Source organism: Crinia signifera, chromosome 5, assembly GCF_055691185.1.
Source record: "Crinia signifera chromosome 5, ASM5569118v1, whole genome shotgun sequence".
NCBI lineage: Eukaryota > Metazoa > Chordata > Amphibia > Anura > Myobatrachidae > Crinia > Crinia signifera.
In genome coordinates, this window is record NC_139221.1 from 208550746 (window position 1) to 208577513 (window position 26768).

At 44.9% G+C, this 26768-nt stretch overlaps 1 protein-coding gene across 1 annotated transcript in view; it reads right to left on the reverse strand.

Annotated features, from left to right (window-relative positions):
• Window positions 1-10584: 10584 nt before the first annotated feature.
• EPDR1 (ependymin related 1) overlaps window positions 10585-26768 on the reverse strand; it is a 95350-nt gene continuing 79166 nt past the window's right edge. Inside the window, exons 2-3 of the mRNA XM_083188473.1 lie at window positions 19841-20049; window positions 10585-12585 (exon numbers count right to left, since the gene is read on the reverse strand). Coding sequence (XP_083044599.1) covers window positions 12395-12585; window positions 19841-20049 — 400 coding nt within the window. The 3' untranslated portion in view covers window positions 10585-12394. The remainder of the gene's footprint in view (window positions 12586-19840; window positions 20050-26768) is intronic.

The window sequence follows — 26768 nt, forward strand, 5'->3', positions numbered from 1 at the left end:
CTACTTACACATGCACAGTCTGACGATGACATGGACAGCAGCTGGGGATAGTCCCAACCCAAAAGTAAAAGGAATTTGTCCAATCTTTAGAGAAGCAAAATATAAAGATGTCAACATTTTTATGGGTTTGTATAATAAGTTTGTTTAGTCTCTTTGGAATTACAACCTTCTGTCACAGTAAAAGTATGTTTTTTTTTATCAAAAAAGTGCTTGAATGATTGATAAAGTCCTTTCAAATTCAATTATTATTATATCAACGTATTGTAAATTAGTGTCTCTGCTGGAATAATAAAACACAATAACTAATAATTATTCCAAGTGCAAAAATGTTTCTCACTAGAAATAAAGGAATATTTTATAGGATCACTATTTGCATAATGGACATGGCTGTTAATAAAGACATTGAAGTTATTTTTAATGAGAATAAAACCTGGACAAAACCACAACAGAATATTTGTAGAATGATTAATGGTTTTCTCTTGGTGTACTGGTTGCTGGTTTGGAATTGTAAATATGAGCCACAAAGCAACTCATGGATGCTCAGTCGGGTTAAACTGCCTCCAAAAACAGCAAAAAGAATACAGTTATAAGTGCAATGTAGTGAAGCTGCGGACTTTACAGGTCATAATATTAAGAGTCTTTGTAACCACAGAAAGATATAAAGACAGTATTCATTTCCAAAGTGTTCAATCATATTAAAATATGATTATCATGTTGATTACATGAAATTACTGTATTATTTGATTGAATTCATTGGCAGGTATTCAATGCCGGTGCGAGCGGCCGGCGAGGGGGTTAAACAGCGAGGATTGCTGAAAACCAGCTCGCACTATGCAACGTTCTGGGGAAATCCTCGCCGCCAAGGACGGCGAGAATTCCCCAAAAACAGCGAGACCCGCGGCTGCTGCAGAAAACTCGCAGTTTTTAGCCGCGGGTCTCGCTGCTTCTGGAGCCGCATCCGCCAATTCCCCCTCGCTCAAAAAACGGATCGAGGGGGAATTGGCGGATGCGGAGGCTGTGTTAAGTGCTGTCAGGGTGAGTGGTGACAGCGAGCAGGAAGCCCTGCTCGCTGTCACCACTCGCAAACAGCATTGAATACATACCATTTTGTATTATCTATTTTGTTATTTTGTTTGCCTTTGAGAGTTTGATAGATCAGTGCAACTCTCTGATTTATGTACTGTTATATTTACATAGTACATCTAGGCCCAAATGAAATAGGGTGTTAGAATCAGAAAGTGAGAGATTTTGGGAAAGTGTTTTTTTTTTAAAGCGGCAATCAATGACATGGCAAAATCAGCCTGGTATTTCAATGTAAACAATCACTGTTTTAATAAAAATGGGAAAACTCTCCCCAAATCTCTCATTTTTTTCTCACACCTATTACATATGGCCCCTACTGTCATATCGAAGGATGACAATAAATCAGGGTTGTCTACTCTTTTAATCTCCTCTCTGGGAGAAGCCCGGAGAGGAGACTTTCAGCAGGAGTTTGGGGGCAGAGCTTGAGCGTAACGTCATTAAGCCTCTCCCCCACAATGGAAAATTACCCGATTTGCCAATCTCTGTGGAGGTGGTGGGGCTAAAATGACACAATTGTGACACTTTAGCCCCGCTCCCTCATCGGAGAACTGCAGATTAGGTTATTTAAACGGCGCGGTCTGGGGGGAGGAAGCCGCGATCAGGGGGGGGGGGGTGCAGGTGACCCTGCAATAAATGAACGTCATACAAAAAACTCTGCAAAGACTTTAATACATAACAAATATTTTTTAAAGGTAGAACAGTGAACTAGAAACAAATTCAGTTTACGCAACCTGTATTACTTGGAATAAACTGATTGCACTTGTTAAACTATTTTAATGTGACCAAAGCTATAGTATATACCAGTATTACCCAGTGCAGAGCAGTATGTATAACATGACACAGCATGTTTTCAACACTCCATCCTCCATGTGTGTGTGTTGTGATCTTTTCTGATACACTACAGATGCCATCAAGGACGATATTCTACTAAACCCATGGTGCATCTCCAATATAAGTAAAAAACACAAAAAGACGAATGCAGAATTTAACCTGGATTTTTAGCCAGCATGGTGTCATAGTGCAGGGCCAAAATTAGGCTTTCCGGCGTATGCCCCCCCCCCCCCCCCCCCTGGATTCTGGGCTAAAGTCTGTCACCTGAGGAGTTCTCAAAGGGTCACTGCTGCTCGGAGGAAGAACCCGGTCCTGCATAGTGTAATACTGGGCACACAGACAGGGGCGAATTTAGGGATCAGGCTGCCCCTATGCAAAACCTGACACCCTGCCCCCCCTCCCCTATTTTCACATATTCATTGTTCAGGCTGAAGTTTGATTATATATATATATATTTATATATATATTAGAGATGTGCGGGCTCGGATTCCTCAGATCCGAGCCAGCACGGACGTCATCAATCCGGGCCCGGATACGAGCAGCGCTCAGCGCTTCCCGCCTTACTCGAATCCGGGCGCATGGGCAAAACGTCATCGCCCGGCGTCGGATTCTCGCGAGATCACGGAACCCTTAAATTCCGCAACCTCGAGCCGCCATCTTCACTCCAATCTCGGAGAAGGGTAGGGAAGGGTGTACTGCTGCTGTGTGTGGTCTCTGCTGGGGCCCGTGCTGCTGTGTACTGTGTCTCTGCTCAGTGATCAAGACATCACCATTGCAAGGATGACTGGTGCTGTGTTCTGTCTCTCCTTTGTGCTGGGGCCTGCCTCTGCTGAGTCTGCTCCTGTATAATCAGTCACAGTGTGATAGTCCACTGGTGCTGCTAGTGCCACTGCCTGCCCTGCACTGCCTAGTGTCTGCTGCAGTCTGCTCTCTGCTGTTGCCACTGGCTAGTGCCTACCAGTACCTATTGCAGTATATAATTCCAGTGTGCTGTTGCCCCTGGCTATCAGTACCTATCACAGTATATAATTCCAGTTTGCTGTTGCCACTGGCAGTGGCTACCAGTATTTTATTTATTGCAGTATATAATTCCAGTCTGCTGTTGCCGCTGGCTACCAGTATTATTTATCACAGTATATAAAAATCCAGTCTGCTGTTTCCACTGGCTACCAGTATTTATCGCAGTATATAATTCCAGTCTGCTGTTGCCGCTGGCTACCAGTATTATTTATCACAGTATATAAATCCAGTCTGCTGTTTCCACTGGCTACCAGTATTTATCGCAGTATATAATTCCAGTCTGCTGTTGCCGCTGGCTACCAGTATTATTTATCACAGTATATAAAAATCCAGTCTGCTGTTTCCACTGGCTACCAGTATTTATCGTAGTATATAATTCCAGTCTGCTGTTGCCGCTGGCTACCAGTATTATTTATCACAGTATATAAAAATCCAGTCTGCTGTTTCCACTGGCTACCAGTATTTATCGCAGTATATAATTCCAGTCTGTTGCCACTGGCTACCAGTATTTATTGCAGTATATAATTCCAATCTGCTGTTTCCACTGGCTACCAGTACTATCAGTCCAGGGGTGCCCACATGTGTGCTGTATCCATCCAGGGGTGCCCCCATGTGTCCTGTATCAGTCCTGGGGTGCCCGCATGTGTGCCGTATAATTCCAGGGGTGCCCCATGTGTCCCATATCAGACCAGGGGAGCTGCCCTTTTTTTTAATGAAAATAAAATTAAGGTGTTTTTTTTTTTTTTACTGCAAGGGCTGTTAAATGCGCTGTAGTCCAGGGGTGAGCCAAGAGTGCTGTATAATTCATGGGGTGTTGCTAAGTAAGGTGTGCTGCTCTTTTTTATAATTAAAAGAATACACATTTTTATTTTTACTGCAGGAATTTGTCTGCCGTATAATTCCATGCCTGCCGCCATGTGTGCCGTAACAGTCCAGGGGTGCCGCCATCTGTGCCGTATAATTCCATGTGTGCTGTATCAGGTCAGGGGTGCCACCATCTGTGCCGTATAATTCCTGGGGTAAGCCAAGTCTGCCGTATAATTCATGGGGTGCTGCCAAGTGTGCTGTATTAGTCCAGGGGTGATGCTAAGCGTGCCATATCAGTCCAGGGGTGATGCTAGGTGTGCCGTATCAGACTAGGGGGGATGCTAAGTGTGCCATATCAGTCCAGGGGTGATGCTAAATGTGCCGTATCAGTTCAGGAGTGATGCTACCTGTGCCATATCAGTCCAGGGGTGATGCTAGGTGTGCCGTATCAGACTAGGGGGGGGTGCTAAGTGTGCCATATCAGTCCAGGGGTGATGCTAAATGTGCCGTATCAGTCCAGGGGTGATGCTACCTGTGCCATATCAGTCCAGGGGTAATTCTAGGTGTGCAGTATCAGCCTAGAGGGTATGCTAAGTGTGCCATATCAGTCTAGTGTTTGTGCCGCACACTTGTGTGGCTTATCATAGTTATCCAGCTACCTCGGTGCAACCTTTTGCCCTAAAAACAATATTGTAAGGTGTGAGCTGTTCAGAATAGACTGTAAATGAGTGGAAATGAATGTTATTGAGGTTAATATAGCGTAGGAGCAAAAATTCTGCCATTTTAGCAGTTTTTATGCTTTTTTAACAAAAAAATCAGAACCCAAAACCCAAGAAATCCAAACACAAAACACTTAGGAGGTGTTTTGGCAAAACCCATTAGAACCCAAAACCTCAAGGTAATCAGAACCCAAAACCCAAAACCCGAAAAGTGGCCGGTGCACATCTCTAATATATATAGATTGCTGGTTGTTCGGCACTCTGTATAAAGGGCAACTGCAATATGTAGACAGGATCCAGGGGAGCCTTAGATAGGTTGTACCCAGGAAATGAGGCGGCACTCAGTCGACTTGTGCAAAAAGTAGATTTTTATCTGATATTACAGATTAATACATTGCGTTATCTGTTATCCGCCACTGTGCTAGTGGAACTCTCATCAGGACATGTGTGGAACCTGCCTGGGCAGTGTCATCTTTTTGGTCCACTTTCATGCTTTGATGAGAGCCTTTACCTGGTTCTCCAACTCTTATGGTAAAATCCACTCCACTACTTGATTCGGAGGACGTAATTGTCTATTTTAATTTGTTGTACAAAATAAAAAGGTGGTATCACACTATATACCTCTCCTCTTCATTTTGGGTATTATTATCATTCGTAAGAGGAAAACACCGGACCCAGTATATCGGTGAAAAACTTCCTTGGTACCCGGGGATCCCTTACGATGTGCATGTCATTTACGGAGAAGAGGAGATGCCCATTATCCCTAAGGGATGTATGCAGGGTGGTACTGAGCCGCTGAGGTACCATAAAAAGGTACCCGAAAGCACGGAGCGGCGAGCAGGTAAGTCTGTGTGATCCATCCTCCCTCTCCCCTCTCCTATCCCGCCCGTGGCATGGTCCCTGCTCCCCCCGTGCCGCCCGCTCCCCGCTGAGGGGATTTCAGCGCGGCACCACCTATGCTCCCGGGGGGATGGGGGGTAGTATTGCCTGCCGCAGTATTGCCCGCCGCACCCCCTCCCCCCCCGTGCCGCAGTATCGTCCGCACCCATGCCGCCCAGCCCCCCCGGCGGGCGGCGCTGGGTTTTTTGCCTGGGGCTGGCAGGGGGCTTGCACCGGCCCTGGATGTATGGTAGATTTTTTAGCACTGTCTGTTACCCCTGATGATATCTCTGGATATTGACTTTTGAACATTGTACATTCACCGACTAGGGAAAGTCGGCGTATAGGGGGCCACACCTCTGGCTAGCCGCTGCCTATTCTTTGAGATTTGTGCAATTCTTTGTCTGTTGTTGAGAAATTCTTTTCTATTGTTCTACTGGATATATGTAGTCACACTGGACACAGGATATATGTCGTCACACTGGACAATGGATATATGTCACACTGGACACTGGATATATGTCGCGCTGGACACTGTATATATGCCGTCACACAATGGCTAGATGTCACACTGGACACTGGATATATGTCGTCACACTGGACACAGGATATATGTCGTCACACTGGACAATGGATATATCTGTCACACTGGACACTTCAGGGTGGAGTGGATAGTGGGGGGGGGTCAGTGAAGCTTCATTGTATGTCATACAAGTGCATAACTAATGGCATGGCATCGCACCCTATAAAATATCATGCAATATTTCAGGAGGCGCAATGCAATGCAATCCCCTAGGGCCAACAGAGCAGTGAATAAATTACATAATTTCCCTAATCTGGAAGGTCTTTCTATTCGGATGAAGCAATCTTATTTCGCATAACCCCTGCCAACTCCCCCCCCCCCCCCCCCCCCCTCCGCTGCAGGCACCTCGCAAGTCCCCGAGGGCGGCTACAGTGAAGAACTGCACATGTACATAAGCGATTATGCACATTCGAAGGCCGTCAACACTGTTTCTCGTTGTGAATTTGCAACGGGCCAAACAGACCAGAATCACCCCCATTATGGATTTTAGTACATGTAGCTTCCATGGAGATTCCATGGTAAACAATTACATATTCCTAGAAACTTGTGTATTGATTTTGCATACATTGTTTACTTAACATCAGTAGCTCTCTGCTACATTTACCTCACCGTATTATCTCTGTGTTAAAAACTAACTGCACTGCAGATATCCCTATTATGTGCATGCACGTTACAATTGGTACGCCAGTAACTAAAAAATGGGTGTGACCTATGGGAAAACACATAGCTTATGTTATATCCTGTCCTCTAAAACTATTCTTATTCTACTAGATTGTAAGCTCCTCTGAGTAGGGCCCTCTTCCCTCCTGTTGTCAAAGCCCACTTCTCTTCACATGTCACTCACAGCTCTCCTATACTCCAACATTCAGTGACCATCTTTGTCCGCATACTCATCTCCATCATTGGCCTCAAGCCTCTAGTTGTATGTTGATTGAGTCCTCACTACTTACATTTAAGCTGTAATGTGTATTTATCTGTGGCGCTCTTTATTTGTACTGTATTTTGTTATTTATTCAATGTTATGCCAAGTTTTGTCTCCCTGTATTGTTCCTTTGTACGGCGCTGCGAAACACTTGTGGCGCCTTATAATTAAAATTATAATAATAATAATAATTCTTATGCCAGTTGTTAAGTCAATCATTTCAGTTTGACTGTTGCCAAAATAAGGTCTCTCACCTTAACACATAGAGAATGAGAATTTGATTCATTAATTGATTAATGCGTACAGGTTGAGTATCCCGTATCCAAAATGCTCGGGACCAGGAGAATTTTGGATAACGGATTATTCCGTATTTCAGAATATTTTAATATTTCAATGATGTATTTTGAAGTATCTTGCATTTATGTTGTATAAACACATCAAACACATGAAATGCACACAGATATATTTTATTACCACATAAAATACACACAAATATATTTTATTTGTTCAAAAAACAAGGTTTCAAGAACATGAAAAAAGTCTGTGTACTATCTCAGATATTGAATTTGAATGCCAAGCAATCATGTTCTTGTACATATATAGTGCCAGTTACATATCATGTCCTCAGTAGTGCTGTTACAAATGTCCCCAGTGAGTTTTTAACAAAATTTTTTTTTTTTTTCACTTTCTGGAATGTATGGTTTTCGGAATAATTTGAATAAGGGATATTCGGATATGGGATACTCAACCTGTATATGCTTGCAGCTCACTTTACAGGACCCAATTTCTCAGCATGTCCTATTTTATCACCCTGAATTTTGAGAACCTGGCAATTGCTGTCACATCAGAGCCAAACTGAACATGTGCTTCCTGGTTTAATACTTACCTGCTAACTAGCTTATGGCTTTTAAAGGTGAGACACTCACCAAACACCAGGGGCTGGCTGGCAACTTTTAGCCTAGGGGGCAAGTCCAGAGCACTGGCCCATACCCCCCATCATTCTGGAAAGCTGAATGCTTGTGCGCGCCGGAGGCGCGTAGAAAAATTAAACGTGTGGCCTATCATAAGGGGGCGTGGCCTGTACCTTGATTGTATTGTGTACCTGCAGATTGCACATTGTGATGCTAATTACACATTATGCCACACACCTTGATGCCCATACTGTGATGGCCATTACCCAATGCTCCCCACACCGTAATGCCCATTACGCACCATACCATGATGCCCATTACACCGCATAATGTGATGTCCACAGTGCCAGATTTGCCCCCACAGTGCCAGATATTCTGCCACAGTGCCAAATACACATATGCCCCCACAGTGCCAGATATGCCCCCACAGTGCCAGAGACACATATGCCCCCACAGTGCCAGAGACACATATGCCCCCACAGTGCCAGAGACACATATGCCCCCACAGTGCCAGATATTCCCCCCACAGTGCCAGATACACATATTCCCCTACAGTGCCAGAGACACATATGCCCCCACAGTGCCAGAGAAACATAATATGCCCCCACAGTGCCAGATACACATATGCCCCCACAGTGCCAGATATGCCCCCACAGTGCCAGAGACACATATGCCCCCACAGTGCCAGATATGCCCCCACAGTGCCAGATACACATATGCCCCCACAGTGCCAGAGATGCCCCCACAGTGCCAGAGACACATATGCCCCCACAGTGCCAGAGACACATATGCCCCCACAGTGCCAGAGATGCCCTCACAGTGCCAGAGACACATATGTCCCCACAGTGCCAGAGACACACATGCCCCCACAGTGCCAGAGGAGACACACATGCCCCCACAGTGCCAGAGACGACACACATGCCCCCACAGTGCCAGAGACGACACACATGCCCCCACAGTGCCAGAGGAGACACACATGCCCCCACAGTGCCAGAGGAGACACACATGCCCCCACAGTGCCAGAGGAGACACACATGCCCCCACAGTGCCAGAGGAGACACACATGCCCCCACACTGCCAGAGGAGACACACATGCCCCCACAGTGCCAGAGGAGACACACATGCCCCCACCAGCAACTCACCATTGTTGCTGGGCTAAGGGGTCCGGGACAGACAGCCCTCCTGCTCCCCCGGGCCGCTTAGCCAGTCACCATCCACCTCCTCCAGTCCGCCCTCCTGAGCTGGCCGCGGCTTCCAGAGCACGGCCGCGTCTACAGGAAGATAGCCGCCGGCCTCCTGCACAGGGGGCCTGTGCCTGGGGGAGGTGGATGGTGACCAGCGTGGCCCGCAGCCAGTGACTGGCTAAGCGGCCCGGGGGGCACATGGCACCCTGCCCCCCGGCCCAGCCCGACCCTGCCAAACACAGGGGAAAATGTATTAAGCCTGGTAAAGTGATAAAAGTGATGATAAAGTGGAAGGTTATAATGCACCAGCCAATCAGCTGTGTTTAAAAATGACAGGAGTCGATTGGCTGGTGCGTTATTACTATTCACTTTATAACCACTTTATCACCTTACCAGGCTTTAGCAGATTTATTAAGCTTGGAGAAGAGATAAACTGGAGATAAAGCGGAGAAAAGGTAAAAGGAAATAAAGCACAAGCCAATCAGCTGTGTTTGAAAAAGACAGTTGGGAGTTGATTGGCTGGTGCTTTATCTCCTTTTACCTTTTCTCCGCTTTATCTCCAGTTTATCTCTTCTCCAAGCTTAATAAATCTGCCCCTAATTCTGCCGCAGTGTACGAGTTACCACTACAGAATGTGGCGCACACCTGTACTCTCTACTCACAGGTTAAATATATATAAACTAGTTACAGCCCAAAAAAATGATGGATCATAACAGTAATAACAGAGCCGAACAGAGAAACTATTGAATTGCTCTGTAGGTGCCATCTAGTGCCATCGGAGTACAACACACTTGATTTCCAACCATAGACATTAGGAGCAGTGTTAGCCTTTTATTATATACGTTGCCTCTACCACCTCTGATGGGAGGCTATTCCACTTATCTACTACTCTTTCTGTGAAGTCATTTTTCCTCAAATTTCCCCTGAATCTTCCTCCCTCTAGTTTCAGTGCATGTCCTCGTGTTCTGCTGCTCCTCTTCCTGTTAAGAATGTCTCCCTCCTGTACCTTGTTAAAACCATTTCTATTATGTACCCCCTTTCCCTTCTCTGCTCTAAAGTATACATATTAAGATCTTTTAGTCTTTCCGGGTAAGTTTGTGATGTAGGCCATGCACCATTTTAGTTGCCCTTCTTTGAACAGCCCCTAAAGTATTTATATCCTTTTGGAGATATGGCCTCCAGAACTGAACACAGTACTCTAGGTGAGGTCGTACCAATGACCTATACAGTGGCATTATTACTTCTTTCTTTCTACTGCTGATACCTCTCTCTATGCAACCAAGCATCTGACTTGCCTTCTTCATTGCTTTGTTACATTGAACAATTGGCACTAGGAAAGGTTGGACCAAGAAGGGGGGAGTCTGTACGTTTGTATTTTGTAATCCCAAGTTCCCTGGGTGAACCAGCATGGGTGCCATATGCAGGTCTCTTCTTTATGGTTTCTCTAACCATAAACGATCAATGTTATTGCTGGTAAAAGATCAGTGAGAACCCCCCCCCCCCTCCTTACCATCTCTCCTAATATTCCATATCTATTCATGTCGGCAACATTATCTTGTGTACTAGAATGAATGCAACTCTGCTGGATGTGCTGACAATATATAACAGCCAATACTTTCAATATAAAATCAGGACTACACAAGACTGTTTGTTAAAGATTTTTATTGATTTATTTGGACAGCCATGTTTCATTTATGAATATTTTCAATATGTCCTATTTACCAATCTATACTCTGTATGCATTTGTATCTATATATAATTGTTAATACATTGTTGTTAACAAACCATTTGAGTTTATATTGTGCAGGTTCTGATATATTTATACATTGTATTTAAATCTGGAGATTGCATAAAGGATCCTATAAAAAAGGTTAAATTCATTCAAATAATATCATTACTCAGTGATGACACTTGTAGACTGTTTTATACTCTCAGTACATTTTCTTAGTGCAACTCCTGGTTGGTGTTATTTTGTTATTTATGATAACAGTGAGGGTTTCAACCGATATATTGAAGAGAGTAAGTTAATGTGAAAAGCTGGTGCATACATCCACACTAGGCATTTTTTTTTTTTCAGGTTTATCTTATGCTTTATCTGTACTGTGTACGTTTGTCGTAGAGATCTTCTTCAATTTTACATACAGCCAGGGCCGGCTCTACCACTAGGCAGCTTTAGGCAGCTGCCTAGGGCGCCAGGATCTGGGGGGCGCCACCAAGTCTACAAATCAAAAAATCAAGGATGTCTATGGAGGTAATTAATGCAGGTGGCAGCTGTGGAACTTCTAAGACCTCACCTCTATACTTCCCCTTGCATCATACTTCCTACATTGCTAGGATTGGATGACCACTAGGATCTAAAAAAAACAATTGGGGGTGGGGGTGGGGAGTAGGTTGAAGTTTTGCCTAGGGTGCTGAGAAGCCTTGCACCGGCCCTGCATACAGCTGCCTCTAGACATTGATTCCACCCCTTCTAATGACTCATGCTCTATGGGGTTGATTCTTATCACCCCACTCCCCTGCAAGTTCGCGCAGGGGAGCGATCGTGATTGACTGCAAATGTGCATATACTTTTATGCCCATGTGCAGGCGATTGGTGCGAGCGGGCGATGAGAACTGCTTTTTCGATGTCCCGTTCGAACCTAGCAGTGTAGGCGAGGGGTGGCAAGGACTGACTGTGCTCACGGGAACACCCAGCATTTCATGTGCATTCCCATGTAAATGCACCCGTGAGCTGCCCGCCCGCTTCCTGTACAGGGCGTCTGCAAATGTAAGACACCAGAAAGGTGTCTTACCTCTGCGAGCACTGTGGAAATCATTCGATGGTCATTGACCATCGAATGATTTCCTCCTCGCATGCAAGCTGCAAATAAATGTTTATGCTAAACATCCATTTGCACGTGTGGGAGGGAACTCGGCGTGCGAGGGGGGTGGTCATTCATGCTGGTGGCGTTTAAACCACACAGCTTGCGTATGGACCAGTCACAGCATGCCCTGGTTTAGGGCCAAATGTATCAAGCTTCAAAAAATAATAAAGTGGAAAGTGATAAACATCCAGCCAATCAGTTTTTACCACTAATTTTTGAAACACAGTCTGTGACATGGCAGGTAGGAGCTGATTGGCTGGCTGTTTATCACTTTCCATTTTATCACTTTTTGGAGCTTGATACATCTGGCCCATAAGTGTTAACGTTAGTGCAATTATTCTTCAATAAAACAAAAGTATTTTTTTTAAACTATTGTAAAAGTGCAGCCATACTGTGCATTGCTTCTTAAGTCATTCAGGTTACAGCAATCAGAGAACTGCAAATTAAAAATGTATTACAACACACGTTGCAAAGTGGCTTTTTAATAAAAATGGGAATTGTGTTATTATTATTTTATCTATATATTATCATTGACTTCTAATGCTTATTGTATACATAGTAATTTAAGCCACTTCCCTGCCTCTGCCAGGTTTAGCAGCCATCCTTCATTAACACAGGGCTTGCAGATTGGCAGCTGCTTGGAGGGGTGAATACAGATGGATCCTGTATGCCTAGCTGTAGGTCAAAGAAACGTGTGGAGGTAGTCATGCTGTCGTTCTTTGTGTAGGTTTCTTGCACCGGGTAGCAATCTTTATCTGTGTAAGCTCCAACCCAGGTTTCATCTGTAGCAAAGCAGGAAAAAAACATGACATTCAACAATTGGTCAATCTTCTAGCTCCATATTTAATATACAATTTTTTTTTTCTGTGGAACTGGATAAAATAGGCCCTGATGCACTCTGTATAACCATATCTGCTGTTAGTCCTGAATCAGCATATCTATTAATATTCCCTTTATAAAGCCAGTCCTGGCACAAAAAGCCCTTGGTTTGTCTGCTGCTAGACCTAGTACAGTAATATACCATCTATGGTTGGCCACTACCAGACAAGTTTACTGTTAGCATCTGCCTGCTACCATTTCACTTCTGTGCCCAGTCTCCAGTCGGCATTATTTAGCTATTCAGTACAGTGTCCTGTCCATATTAAGACTAAACAACATCTTGCGATGATAAATTGGTTACTTGTGAGCAGGGCTGGATTATAGATGGGCAGTCACCGAGGTGCCCCTACACTTCGGGCTGGCCAGCAGCATCGCAGACAGCAATGGATGGGTTCTTCACCATACTGGTATTACACTAACAGTCAGAGAGACAATGGGCCCGATTCAGACCCGATCGCAGGGCTGCAAATTTGCACGGCATCCCTGTGCATGCATATATACTGCAATGCGCGTGTGTGTTGCCCGCCAGCGATGAACTCCTGCAACTTTTTCTGATCACTGGCCGCTCGCACAGGGACTGACCGGAACTAAGCTTTTGGGGTGGTGGTGGGGTGGGGGGGGGGGGGGGTGACAAACATTATAAGCATCCCTTTCTGTCTCTGCATACCCTTGCTGTACTGCTCAGATGATTTCCCTTCAGTGCTGTAAGTAGACATTTTGGCGCTGTGTGCCAGAAAGTGAATTGGTGCCCCCTCTCATTGTCAAAATAGGGACAGTGTGCACCGTGGCTTCATGGGGAAGGGGCGTGAAGACATAATAGTACAAATTCACATTACACCACACAGTAGTGTCACTTGTACACATTGTGCATAATGCCCCTGGTGGAGCATCTTAGACACACTGCCCCAGGTAGATCCTCCTCCCAGTGCACATAAATACACCATTCCACCCTCCCAGCGCACATTAACAGGCTATTCCTCCCCCTTCCAGAGCACATGAGCATGCCCCCTTCCAGCAACACTTTAATACGCTATTCATCCCCCTCCAAGCACACATTAACACGCCATTGCTTCCCCCTCCTAGTGCACATTATCATGCCATTCCTCCCCCTCCCAGTACATATATACATATATCTGAATAGAACCTGTGCCAGAAAAATGCTGGAAAATCAAGTGGCTTATATGCAAGAAGACTGGGTTTTAAAGGTGGCAAATAGGCTGTCTGGCTTTGTTGGTGAGAGTTGCAGGTTTAATCAGTGTATAATTATAATAAAAAAATAATATAATAATAATAATAATAATAATAATAATGTATGTTGCAGAATACTATTTTTCTAATTAGGATTCCTATTACATAAAAGTAGACAACACCTTTCACTTACTACACCATTTTATTTCCGTGTATAAAGGCCCAGCACAGCAATTCCAAGAGCAATGACACTATGCTTCTTGGGCTCCATATCAACAGGTGTCAGCATTGTCACCTAAAAACTTTAAAAACTCATGTGGACCTTTTCATGTGTCAATGTTTTGTTTGTGTTGTCTACTTAGTGCATGTCGATCTTTGGACTGTTGACCTTTACACATGAAGGGGCGAGATGTACTAAATGGAAAATGCAGGCAAAAGCCTGTTTTGGGACTATGGTCGAATTTGCCTTATGTACGAAGTCCAGGACACCGCGGCTTCAGGCAGGAGACACCATAACCACATCATCATTCTATAGTCTATACTATACATGAAAACAATACTTCCATTTTTTATATAGGACAGTGGTCTCTACTTCTTTATTGCTGTACAGTTATATCTATATAATGCTGCTTTCACATTGCAACCCTGCTTTCAACCTATTTTTGTAAACGTTTCATAAAACGGGTCAAAAGCCAGTTATGTTAAACCCCTTTCACATTGCATGTTGTAACCAGTATATTTCTGTTTATATACCGTTTTTGTACCTTTCACATTCAACCCATTTCACCCATAATAAAACTCTATTGTGCAATTCCTGCTTGTGGGCGGTGACAACAAGCAGGGAGACAACCAATGACCCTTGTGCAGATTATCATATGTAGTTCAAAATGGTTCTGGCCCGTTCAGACTGCAGGAAAATCGGCTCAGAACCGTGTAGGATCCTGCTTTTAACCCGTTTTCAAATGCCGGTATTCTGTAACCTGTAAATTGACTGGGGACCTTTCACATTGCAGCTGGTACCGTTTCAAAATGCAAAAAACCCCAGCAATATACCGGCTTATAAGTGCAATGTGAAAGGGGTACAACTATCTAAAGCCATGCTCGCCTATGTATACAGAAAATTACTAAGACAGATAATTAAAATAAAATTTGCAGGTGCAGATTTTATGTAAAGGCAACAAAAGAGTCATTGAGAGCTACAACAGGTGCCTGCTTTTCCTGCTATTTATTCTTTTAAGAACTCATTGCATATTAACACACACATCTAGAACTGGTCAATACATCAGACAGTTGACAGCTGTTTTCCTCAGTACACATCCAGCAGAGGGAACAGGCTCTCTATGCAGATGCAGTAAAAAAAAATATCATAGAAGGTTAAAGGAGGCTTTGCGCAATATGAATTGGATAACCATCTCAGAGTAACATGTGAAACCATTCATAGCAATGTATGACTGAGGAAACCTTACTGTCTATCCTTCAATATACCATACCATAAGTTTCCACAGCATCCACCACTAGTGCTTAGGTATGCCCTTGGGATAACAGGCTCTGGAAGTAAAGGAACAGGCAGTGTTGATCTTAGCAACGGCCATATCACGGCAGGTAACTAAGGAAGCTTCCTTTCTCAAGGTCAAAGCCATTTCTTCTAAGTCTTTATCCATCCTTTTAAAATGAGTGTCTCAATATCCTCAAGCTACATTTGTTCCTATAGTTTAAACACCATTTGCGATGCTCTAGTATTTATCCATATGTAAAGGTAGACTTAAGGAGGAAATCATCAAGCACATATCTAGTTCATAAATCTTAATCCTAACCATAAATTGTCTAAAAACATCCCTAAAATATCTCAGAATTCTCTATCATGTGTAAACTATATTTAGTATGAATGTTTGCACAATGCAATATTTTTTTTTTTTTTATGATGCAACCATGACTAGAATAACTTTACACTTTAGTCAGAGCTACCAAATAAGTCTATCGGGTACATCCTATTATACCCGGTAATTTTTCACCTGGAAAAAAAAATATGGCTTTTATTGTGTACTTTTACCACTTTTAACTATTAAAATGAAAATTACCCATTTGCGGGTGATAACACATGGAATCCGGGATAAATTCCCAGACCTATGTATTTCAGCGGCTCTGAAGGGTTTGCTAATAAAGGATTATGCTTTAGGAAGCATAATCGCTGATAAAAGCTGGCATCAGGGAATAAGTGCACTGGCATCGGAGCCAATAAGAAAACCCCAGGTAAACATATTAGCAGCTGTACATTACTGCTGCTAATAGGATATCCCCCAATGAGTGCAGTCCAAGGACAAGATGTACTCAACACAAAGGTGTAATGACTCAAGGTTAATATAATATTGCAGATAACTACAGACTGTGGGAAAAGTTGCTAGCCAGTTGTCCACAAAAAATCATTCTGCACAAATTTACTGCACATTTCGGTACTTGTTTCCTAGCACGGCGCCCATCTCATATGATTGTATGCCTTAAATATGGCATACAATCCATACAATCATGAGAGATCCTGTACAATTTGTTATTTTTTGATTGTATGTACAATATCGCATCGCCCATCTCATATGATTGTATGCCTTAAATATGGCGGTACTTATTTCCTAGCACGGCGCCCGTCTCATTGATTATATGCCTTAAGTTTAAGGTACTTAAGGCATACAATCAACGCGATAGACCAATATGGCCAATTTCACATTGAATATGGCTCAAAAGTATGTTTAATGCCCCCACATTGTTAACGCCACCCCGCTATTGACGCCAACCCGAAGCGTGGCGAGCGCAGCGAGCCCTCGAGGAGTGGCGGTACGCGTCCTCCGACCTTTTCATATCGCCACTATCCACGTCGGCGCAGAGTTGATTTTATAAAGTGTGGGGCGCGCAGCGAGCCCCGCTAGGGGACGCTGATACCTGTGAATCCCGCGAGGGGACGCGGATACCTGTGAAGGTATCCGCGTGCGGTCGCCCCGCTTCGGGCTCGGTGGCTCGCTGCACTTTATAAAATCAACTGGGGGTATGAAAAGGTCGGAAGACGCTTACCGCCACCCCTCGCGGGCTCGCTGCGCTCGCCACGCTTCGGGTTGGCGTCAATAGTGGGGTTGCATTAACATTGTGGGGGCATTTAAAACATGAGGGGGGTTTTGTATAAAAATGGGGGGTTTTGGGGCTTTTTACATTGAAATCAATGTAAAATCGGGTCTCAGGGACCATTTTACATTGATTCCAATGTAAAAATCGGGTCGATCGCATCGCATGCGATTTGGTTGGCATGCAATTAGGGTGGCCAATCCCGGGATCGGGATCGGCCGGATCCCGGGATTTGGCCCCCAAAACGCCGGGATTTCAATCCCGGGATTGGAGTTTCCAATCCCGGGATTTTCGGGATTAGACTGCGCATGCGCAGTCTAATGCCGTGCAGCGTCTGAGCACTCGCTCAGCCGCTGCCCGGATACTCCCATACCCGGCAGAGCAACCCTGCGCAGCGTGACCTCTCAGCGTGTAATGGCATGCGATGTACATGCGATGCCGGCGATGGGCGCCGTTCTAGGAATCAAGTACCCTCATTTCACATTTTAAGTACACATAAACTTTTACAATTAAAAATCTTATAGGATTCCTATACAATAAAAAAAATTGTACATACAATCAAAAAATAAAAAATTGTACAGGATCTCATATGATTGTATGGATTGTATGCCATATTTAAGGCATACAATCGCATGCAATGCGATCAGATCCATAAGATGCCATAAGATAAAAACCGTTGGCGCCGTGCTAGGAAACAAGTACCCAAATTACTGTTCACCTCCACCTGAGCAGGTGAAAACTTGGTGAAAATCCCTATTTTAAGCTAAAAATGTTGGAATTTGGGGTACTCTTTACCTAGAACGGCGCCCATCGCGGTATCGCGGGCAGTACATAAACGGCCGCGACGCGATGCCCGCGATCACCGCGATTTTCCCATAGGGAACAATGTTAAAAAGCCTGATTGACCGCGATTTTGCATTCAATGCCTCAATGCCCACGATTTTCCCATAGGAATCAATGTTAAATGGGCTACAGAGCCCAAATAGGCACAATTAACCCTTAAATGTCCCCCCAATTTTTGTACGCCACCCCACGATCCACGCCAACCCGAAGCGTGGCGAGCGCAGCGAGCCCACGAGGGTCGGCGGTACGCGTCCTCCGACCTTTTCATGCCCTACTATCCACGTCGGCGTGGAGTTGAGAATAGAATAGTGTGGCGAGCGTAGCGAGCCACCGAGCCCGAAGCGTGGCGAGCGCAGCGAGCCCCGCGAGGGGACGCGGATACCTTCACAGGTAAACGCGTCCCCTCGCGGGCTTCACAGGTGTCCGCTTTTCGCCACGGATACCTGTGAAGCCCGTGAGGGGACGCGTATAACTGTGAAGGTATCCGCGTCCCCTCGCGGGGCTCGCTGCGCTCGCCACGCTTCGGGCTCGGTTGCTCGCTGCGCACGCCACACTATTCGATTCTCAACTCCACGCCGACGTGGATAGTAGGGCATGAAAAGGTCGGAGGACGCGTACCGCCGCCCCTCGCGGGCTCGCTGCACTCGCCACGCTTCGGGTTGGCGTGGATCGTGGGGTGGCGTACAAAAATTGGGGTGACATTTAAGGGTTAATTCTGCCTATTTGGGCTCTGTAGCCCATTTTACATTGATTCCTATGTGAAAATCGCGGGCATTGAGGCATTTTAAAGTAAAATCGCGGTCAATCAGGCTTTTTAACATTGTTCCCTATGGGAAAATCGCGGTCATCGCGGGTACACGATTTTGATGTACCCGCGATTTACCCGCGATGCCCGCGATTTTTTACCCCCGACGCCCGCGATTCTAATCGCGGGCGCCGTTCTAGGTAAAGAGTACCGAATTTGGTTACATGTCCTTGGGATACACCCACCCCCCCCCCCCCCCCCCCAAAAAAAATTTAGTCAAAAGTGACATGACATTTTTGGGGTGAATAAGTGCAAAATTATGGCAATCGGGGTACAAGATATGTGATAGGTATTTTGGTGCATTTAGTGTCAGACATGTTGTTTCTTGGGAACTATTTTAAAGTGTGTGTAAAATGACCCAAATATATACTTATACCCATTTTTATGTTCCCACAATTTAATTTGAGCACTTTATTTTGATAACAAAAACACTTGCTCCCTATATTTTCTTAATAAAATGCATACAACAGTCATTTGATTACATTTAAGTCCCCCAAATACTTTTATTGTGACCACCCATAGATTTCTATACTGCTACAGGTTGAGTATCCTGTCTCCGTATATCCAAAAAACGAAATATTCCAAAAATCGTGGTTTTTCAGAATATTTCTGATTGTTTGTTCCCCCCCCCCCGTCCCTTTTTACATACTTGCCCCGCCCCCTGGCATCCACGGCGGGCTTCAGGATCCTCTTCAGCGGCATCTCCGGTCACAGGGGTGCATTGCACAAGTGCGTGGGCGCGCCGGTGACATCACCAGCGCACCTGCAAACTCATGCAATGCACCCCTGGGACTGCTGAAGAGGATGCTGAAGGCCGCCGTGGAACACTGTGGATGCGGGGGACCATCGGGGCACCACCAGGGGACCAGGTAAGTATGTTAAAAAGAAATATTCCAAAAACTGGAAAAATCCCTTATCCAAAATGCTTGTGCTGATGAGCATTTCGGATAAGGGATACTCAACCTGTATTTTATATTAGTTTTTTTCCTGTGATAAAGCAGCTTACCTCATTTTTACCTACCCTATTCAATGGTTGTGATGGCAAGAATTATTGTGGAAATCCTGTTTCGTATTTTTGCAACTGGATTGAAAAATTAAAACATACTGTACATAGTTTTTGCTGCACTTTTCACGTACAGTTGATAAATTCCCTAATTTTCGTACACAATTGAATTCCCCCCAGTGTATCTTTCTTTTTACTACACAAAACTTACATTTTCTAGCTGGCTTTCTGTCAGACCATTCTTGGACACTGATTTGGTCCCCAGGTCCTCCAATGTAATATTGATCTTCGTAGGTTGAATTTTCAGGTATGTCATATGGGTCCCAAGGTTCATTCAAAGTATTCTTAACACAGATTTTAGTAACCTGCTCAATCTGAAACATTACAGACTCTTTATAAAGAAAGATGTATTCAAAAAACCTGGGAACAAAACAAACATAAAAGTACATTAATAGATTACTTATTGGTTTCTAACTTAAACAACAATGGCTTTTCTTTCATGGATGCAGACATGGATTTATGGGTATTTGTAATTAGCATAAATTAACTTTATTGAAAGAAAAGGTGATAGAGGGGTTAAATTTACTAAAGCTTCTAAAAATGAAAAGAGGTGATGTTGTCCATAGCAACCATTAGATTCTGTGTACCATTTTCTAGGAGAAATGATTAGAAATGAAATTATCCTGATCTGATTGGTTGCTATGGGCAACATCGCCTCTTTTTCATTTTTAGAAGCTTTAGAAAATTTACCTCATAGGCCAAAATTTCCAAAGGCAGGAGTTCTATTATATATGGGATCTTGCTATGCGCACCTTCTACAAAATTATAGACAGTATATGACTGGTTGCCCATAGCAACATCCCATGTGAAATAGAATTCCCATCTTAGTAAATTTCCCCCATAGTCTTTCTTGACAAGCATTAGACTAAAGCTGGTATCTGATTACCTATGGCCATCTACCACAGGTAATTGGGTACTCTTTACCTAGCACGGCGCCCATAGGGATCAATGTTAAAAGTGTGATTGGACGCGATTTTAGTGTTCAATGCCTCAATGCCCGCAATTTTTCCATTTAAATGGGCCACAGAGCCCAAATAGTCCCCCTGAAGTCTGAAATGGCCCCCACAATTGTTAACGCCACCCCACGATCAACGTGAACCCGAAGCGTGGCGAGCGCAGCGAGCCCGCGAGGGGCGTCGGTACGCGTCCTACGACCTTTTCATACCCCCACTATTCACGTCGGCGTGGAGTTGAGAATAGAATAGTGTGGCGAGCGTAGCGAGCCACTGAGCGCGAAGCGTGGCGAGCGCAGCGAGCCCCGCGAGGGGACGCGGATACCTTCACAGGTAAACGCGTCCCTTTGTGGGCTTCACAGGTATCCGCGTCCCCTCGCCACGCTTCGGGCTCGGTGGCTCGCCACACTATTTTATTCTCAACTCCACGCCGACGTGGATAGTGGGGGTATGAAAAGGTCGGAGGACGCGTACCGCCGCCCCTCGCGGGCTCGCTGCGCTCACCACGCTTCGGGTTCACGTTGATCGTGGGGTGGCGTTAACAATTGTGGGGGCCATTTCAGACTTCAGGGGGACTATTTGGGCTCTGTGGCCCATTTAACATTGTTTCCTATGGACAAATCGCGGGCATTGAGGCATTTAACACAAAAATCGCGTCCAATCACACTTTTAACATTGATCCCTATGGGAAATCGCGGGCATCGCGTCGCACCCGTTTTTTTAGTGCATGCGATGGCCGCGATGCCCGCGATTTTTTACCCCCGATGACCGCAATGCCAATCGCGGGCGCCGTTCTAGGTAAAGAGTACCAATTGTATCACCCAGGAATATCCAACTATCCGCGATAAGCCGGCATGTGGCTTATCAAGAATTTAGTTTCACATGCCTCAGGCAGACAAAACAAAATCCATAAAAGCAGCCACGTTTCCTGGCAAAAACAGGGCTGCCAAACCTGAGCGTGTGTATATTTTTGGGAGAGCATAGTCTGTATAAAAAATATCAATTAAACATTGGGGAATGTACGAAAGAACAAAATAAAAAAAATTGTAACGTACATTACTGTAACCTGATTTACATTATCTCTTTCTTGTTGTAACAAATGCAAATATGTTTATTGAATGTAATAATTTAATGCTCAATCGTGAATAAAAATATTTTGAAAAACAAAAAAAAACATTGGGGAAAATTATGTTTTTTGCACCTGATGTTTTATGGTGCCTATTTGGTTACCCCAAAGTGATAAAGCTCAGTGATGTGCGGCAACCTGGGTTCAGTCTCATATACATTAGATGATATATCATTAACTATATTTTTCATGATAGAACTTATGCTGTGTACACGGGGCCATTTCAGCACATATCGCTGGCAATATGGTCGCTGAGCGATCATATTGCCAGTGATTTGTTTGTGCTGTCGGCGATAAATCGCCAGGTGCGCGCTCCCGTGTGCAGCCCCTGATGGTCGTTGCAGCTCAATCATGAGTATATGGTCAACAACAAAGTGGGGACCAAATGACGTTACTGAACGATATCATTAACAATATCTTTCAGTGTGTGTATGTGCTCTTTTTAATTGAATGGGAATCGGCGGGAATGGTTGACATTATTGCTCACAGAGTGATATCATCGTGTGCAGGCATGGCCAAAATATGGCTCTCCAGCTGTTGTGAAACTACATATCACAGCATGCCTTGCAATAGTTTAAGCATTCCCTAAAAAGCAAAACTGTAGCAAGGCATGATGGGTCTTGTAGTCTCATAACAGCTGGAGAGTCATAGTTTGGCCTTGCCAGATCTGCCAAATTTAGGACAAAGAGAATAGTGCAAAACTTTGCTTCTGTTCTTATGATGCATCCGTACCAGATCTGTACAGTGAATGCATACGGGTAAGGGAATGAGCAGAACAGATTCAAGCCTGAAAGCCATTATATATTTATAGCACTCTGATTACAGTAAATGCTGCTCAGAACAGGCATGCTATTAGCTTATATAAAGCAACTTTTCTGCCATAATACAACTGGAAGTTGCAGTATGTATCATATTAACATGATTGACTGAGACCCAGGCCAGTTTTATAGTCTCCTGTGTGTGGGTAAATTTACTAAAATAGATGTTCTATTGAAGATTAGATGGTGCCCATAGCAACCAATCAGGTTCTATCTATTATCTTGTATACAATGCTAAATAAATAAGAAGTAGAATCTGGTTGGTTGCTATGGGCAACATCTTCAATAGAACTCCCATCTTAGTAAATGTATACAGCTGTGACGGCTGTCACCGGGGGCCGGGAGCAGAGCAGGCCCTAACAAATTTGATGCCCTAGGCAAAAATTTTGTTGGTGCCCCTAGCGGAAAATCCCACCACCTTTGCGGTGGGCCTTGAAGCAATCCACCGGCTGCAATGCTGCTAGTTCTGCCTCTGACCCAGTAGCCTATCGCATAACCCAATTTAAACCCCACACACCTCTTATCACACACATACTTAATCCCCATAATCCTCCACACCCCTTATCTCACACACACACACACACACACACACTTACTCCCCATAATCCTCCACAGCACACATACACCCCTATCTCCCCAAAGATAAACCCTATCTCTATGCCCCCCTGCATAACCTGCTCCCCCTGTCCACCCCCATACACCCCATATCCCTCTACCCCCACAACATCCTGCACTTCTCCCTCCCCCCCCCCCAAATACACAAACATCCCGCACCCAGGTGGTCACCTTTGTCTTTCATTCATGCCAGAGGTCATGCTGCAGCTGCATTGTCCCCTCCTGGTAGGCGCTCCTCATCTGGGGAGCCGGGCGGAAGGGGGTTCAAGTGCACCAGGCTAGATGGGGCTGAGACAGCTGCAGAACAGGGAGAAGAGCAGTGCCCGGCTGGAGGTACTTCTGCTTACGACGCTCATATTCCTCCACCTCTTTGATGTGTGGGGGACAGCTAGTGCCGGGGGGATACAGTGGAGGGCCAGGGGCTGGAGGGGCACGAGGTACAGTGGGACAGGTGTGTGCGAGTTCTGAGAAGCATCATATACAGCCGGGAGCAGCGCATGCATATCTAATGAGCAGGAACCAGGCGCAGTGCATATTGAATAAGCGGTCCCCGTCTGTGCATATCTAATGAGCTGGGACCTGCTCATTTAATATGCACTCCGCCGGGTCACCACTCATTAGATATGCACTGGATGGGGACCCGCTCATTAAATATGCAGGAGCAGCGTCCCACTCACTGCTGCCCGAGCAGGACGCCGCTGATGCATATCTAATGAGCGGGCACCCGGAGCAGCCTAGAGCGCCCGGCGGGTGCTAGCGCTGGACTTGATCTGCCAGGCAGTCGTAAGGGTGGTCCGGTGCACCCCCGGACCACCCCTTAGATTCCCCTATGCTAACGGGATCCGTCAAGATTCCGCTGTTGGCTTTCTGGCAGTCGGGATTGTGACTGCTGGGATTTTGTACCCAACCCAACCTGCAACTAATCTTTCTGCTATTGAAGTGATAAGGAAAGATATGATAGATTTTACCTCCTCCACATCATGACTGCTTAGACACACTGCAGTCACTGTGTTTGATCCACTGCCAGATAGTTAGCTTGGCAGGTGCAAAAACTTGACTGCTGGCATCATGTCCAACATATTTATCACTATAAACTCATTATATCCTATAAAGAAACCCCATCACTTACTCCGTACCAGAGGCGTAACTGGGGAGGCAATGGAGTTATCTGCCGCCGGACTCCTGCTCCCACGGGGGCACCTCTTCTGCAAGTTTGAATCAGTTCCCTCGCTCCATTAGACTCTCCCCGACCTTGCAAAGCTTCAAACGGGCACTGAAAACTCACCTATTCATCAAAGCCTACCCTTCAACTATATAAATTAGCTGGTTCTCCGACCCCTTGCCTGTTTACATCCTGCTATCTAACCAACACCCACTTGCTTGCACCTCTTGTAGTCTGTCTGTCTCCCCTTCCTACTAGATTGTAAGCTCCTCCGAGCAGGGCCCTCTTCCCTCCTGTTGTCAAAGCCCACTTCTCTTCATATTTCACTCACAGCTCTCCTATACTCAAACACTTAGTGACCATTTTCGTCTGCATACTCATCTCCATCATTGGCCTCAAGCCTCTAGTTGTAGGTTGATTGAGTCCTCACTACTTATATCGAAGCTGTAATGTGTATTGAACTCTGGCGCTCTTTATTTGTACTCTATTTTTGTTATTTATTCAATGTAATACTGTTTTGTCTCCCTGTACTGTTCCTTTGTACGGCGCTGCGAAACACTTGTGGTGCCTTATAAATAAAATTATAATAATAATAATAATAGTTCATTGAAAGCTGTCTATATTAATTCTGTGGCCGACTCCCCCCTCCATGCAGGACCATAGACGTCACACTCACTTTATCTTAAACATAATATACATAACATAACATGCATACATATATACACGCATACATGTATTTACATAAGTTGTTGTGTGTGTGTGTGTGGGGGGGGGGTGTCTGAGCAGTGTCCATTCACAGGCCGATGGGCTGAGTGGTGCATCGCTGCTGCAGTATCCCTGAATCTGGACTTGCAGGTGACAACCAATATTGATATTGCAGTACCACCTAGGGTGTTCATTGGAAGCTACAGACAAGTACATTGCAGACTGTACAGATACCAGCTGGCGGCTGGATAATGCTATGCTGCAGCAACTTTTTTGTCAGTTTAGTTGTGCTTCATCTGTGACTTTACAATTGTAAACAGTAATAACATAAAACAAAACAATTGGAAATAACAGTAAAAAAAGAATGGGTAATAGTCATACATTTCAAACTAATTTTGATGCGGTTTAAGGGCCCTATTCAGACCTGCTTGTTAGGCTTCATGTGTTCAGAGCCCAGCTAGCAGGTTATGCTGTCCTGCCGATCGACATGCCAACAGGTCGAAATGCGGTTTTTCACTGTTTTGAGCCAACATGTGCCGACAGGTGGTATTTCATGCCCTACCATCCACTAGGGCGAGGAGGGAGAATAAAATAGTGTGCCCGAAGCATAGCAAGCATTGCGAGGTGATGCGGTGCACTTCAAACTGTGTCCATGTCGACTGTGTCGACAATCGGGTTTAAAAACAGTGAAAAACCCTATGCCGGCCTTTTGACTGTCAAACTTTTTGCATGTCGACCTTTTTTGCATGTCGACCTTTTTGCTTGTCGAACTAATGGTGTCGACCTAATGGTGTTCTATCTTTTTGCTTTAGATCCTTTGTCCCGGTTCCGTCAGTATTAGCTATATGCAGCGCTATTTTTCTGGCGGAATGCCGTTCCTGAAGTTTTGATGAAAAATTACATCATCAGAAACGGCGTTCCTGAAGTTGTAATCAGCGGCGTTATAACTCCTCCCTTCCGCATTCGGCTGGGAGTTGTGGCAACTTGCCTGGGTATCCCCCACCCCTCAGCCTCCAACAACATCACATCGCAAAAACAGTGTGTGGCATATGAATAACAGGCATCTCTGTGTGTGGCATATGAATAACGGGCATCTCTGTGTGTGGCATGTGAATAATGGGCATCTGTGTGGCATATGAATAATGGGCATCTCTGTGTGGCATATGTCCCATGTGGCCGCACCCACTTTTTGGCATGCCTCTGGCGTGCGCACACAGTACCTCTAGGTATTTTTTTAGACTTGCACCACTGGCTGGGGGGCATTGTTTATCTGGCATTATTGGGGGCATTGTGTAACTGGCACTGCTGGTGGCATATGTATACATGGCATTACTGGTGGCATTATGTGTATATTGTCAATGTCGAGTTTTATACACGCCATTTTAGGATAGTATGGCCGCCATTTTGGTTCGCAGAGTTTCGCAAATAAAGTATACATACCCGAGTCTGTGTGACAAAGTGGACCAGAAGCGCAGCCATACTATTACACATAAATTCATAATTCCACACTTACACCAAATAAAATATAGTTAATTAAAGGTTTAGAGCACTACACATAGTTTAGTCAGCATTACATACTTCCGTCTGTATAATGTTTGGTACCGTTACGTTCCGTTTCCCATGCACAGTATTCCGGTCATTGCGAATAATTCGCAATTCATACGGTCCGATAATTACGGACAAAATCTTGTATTCCCAAG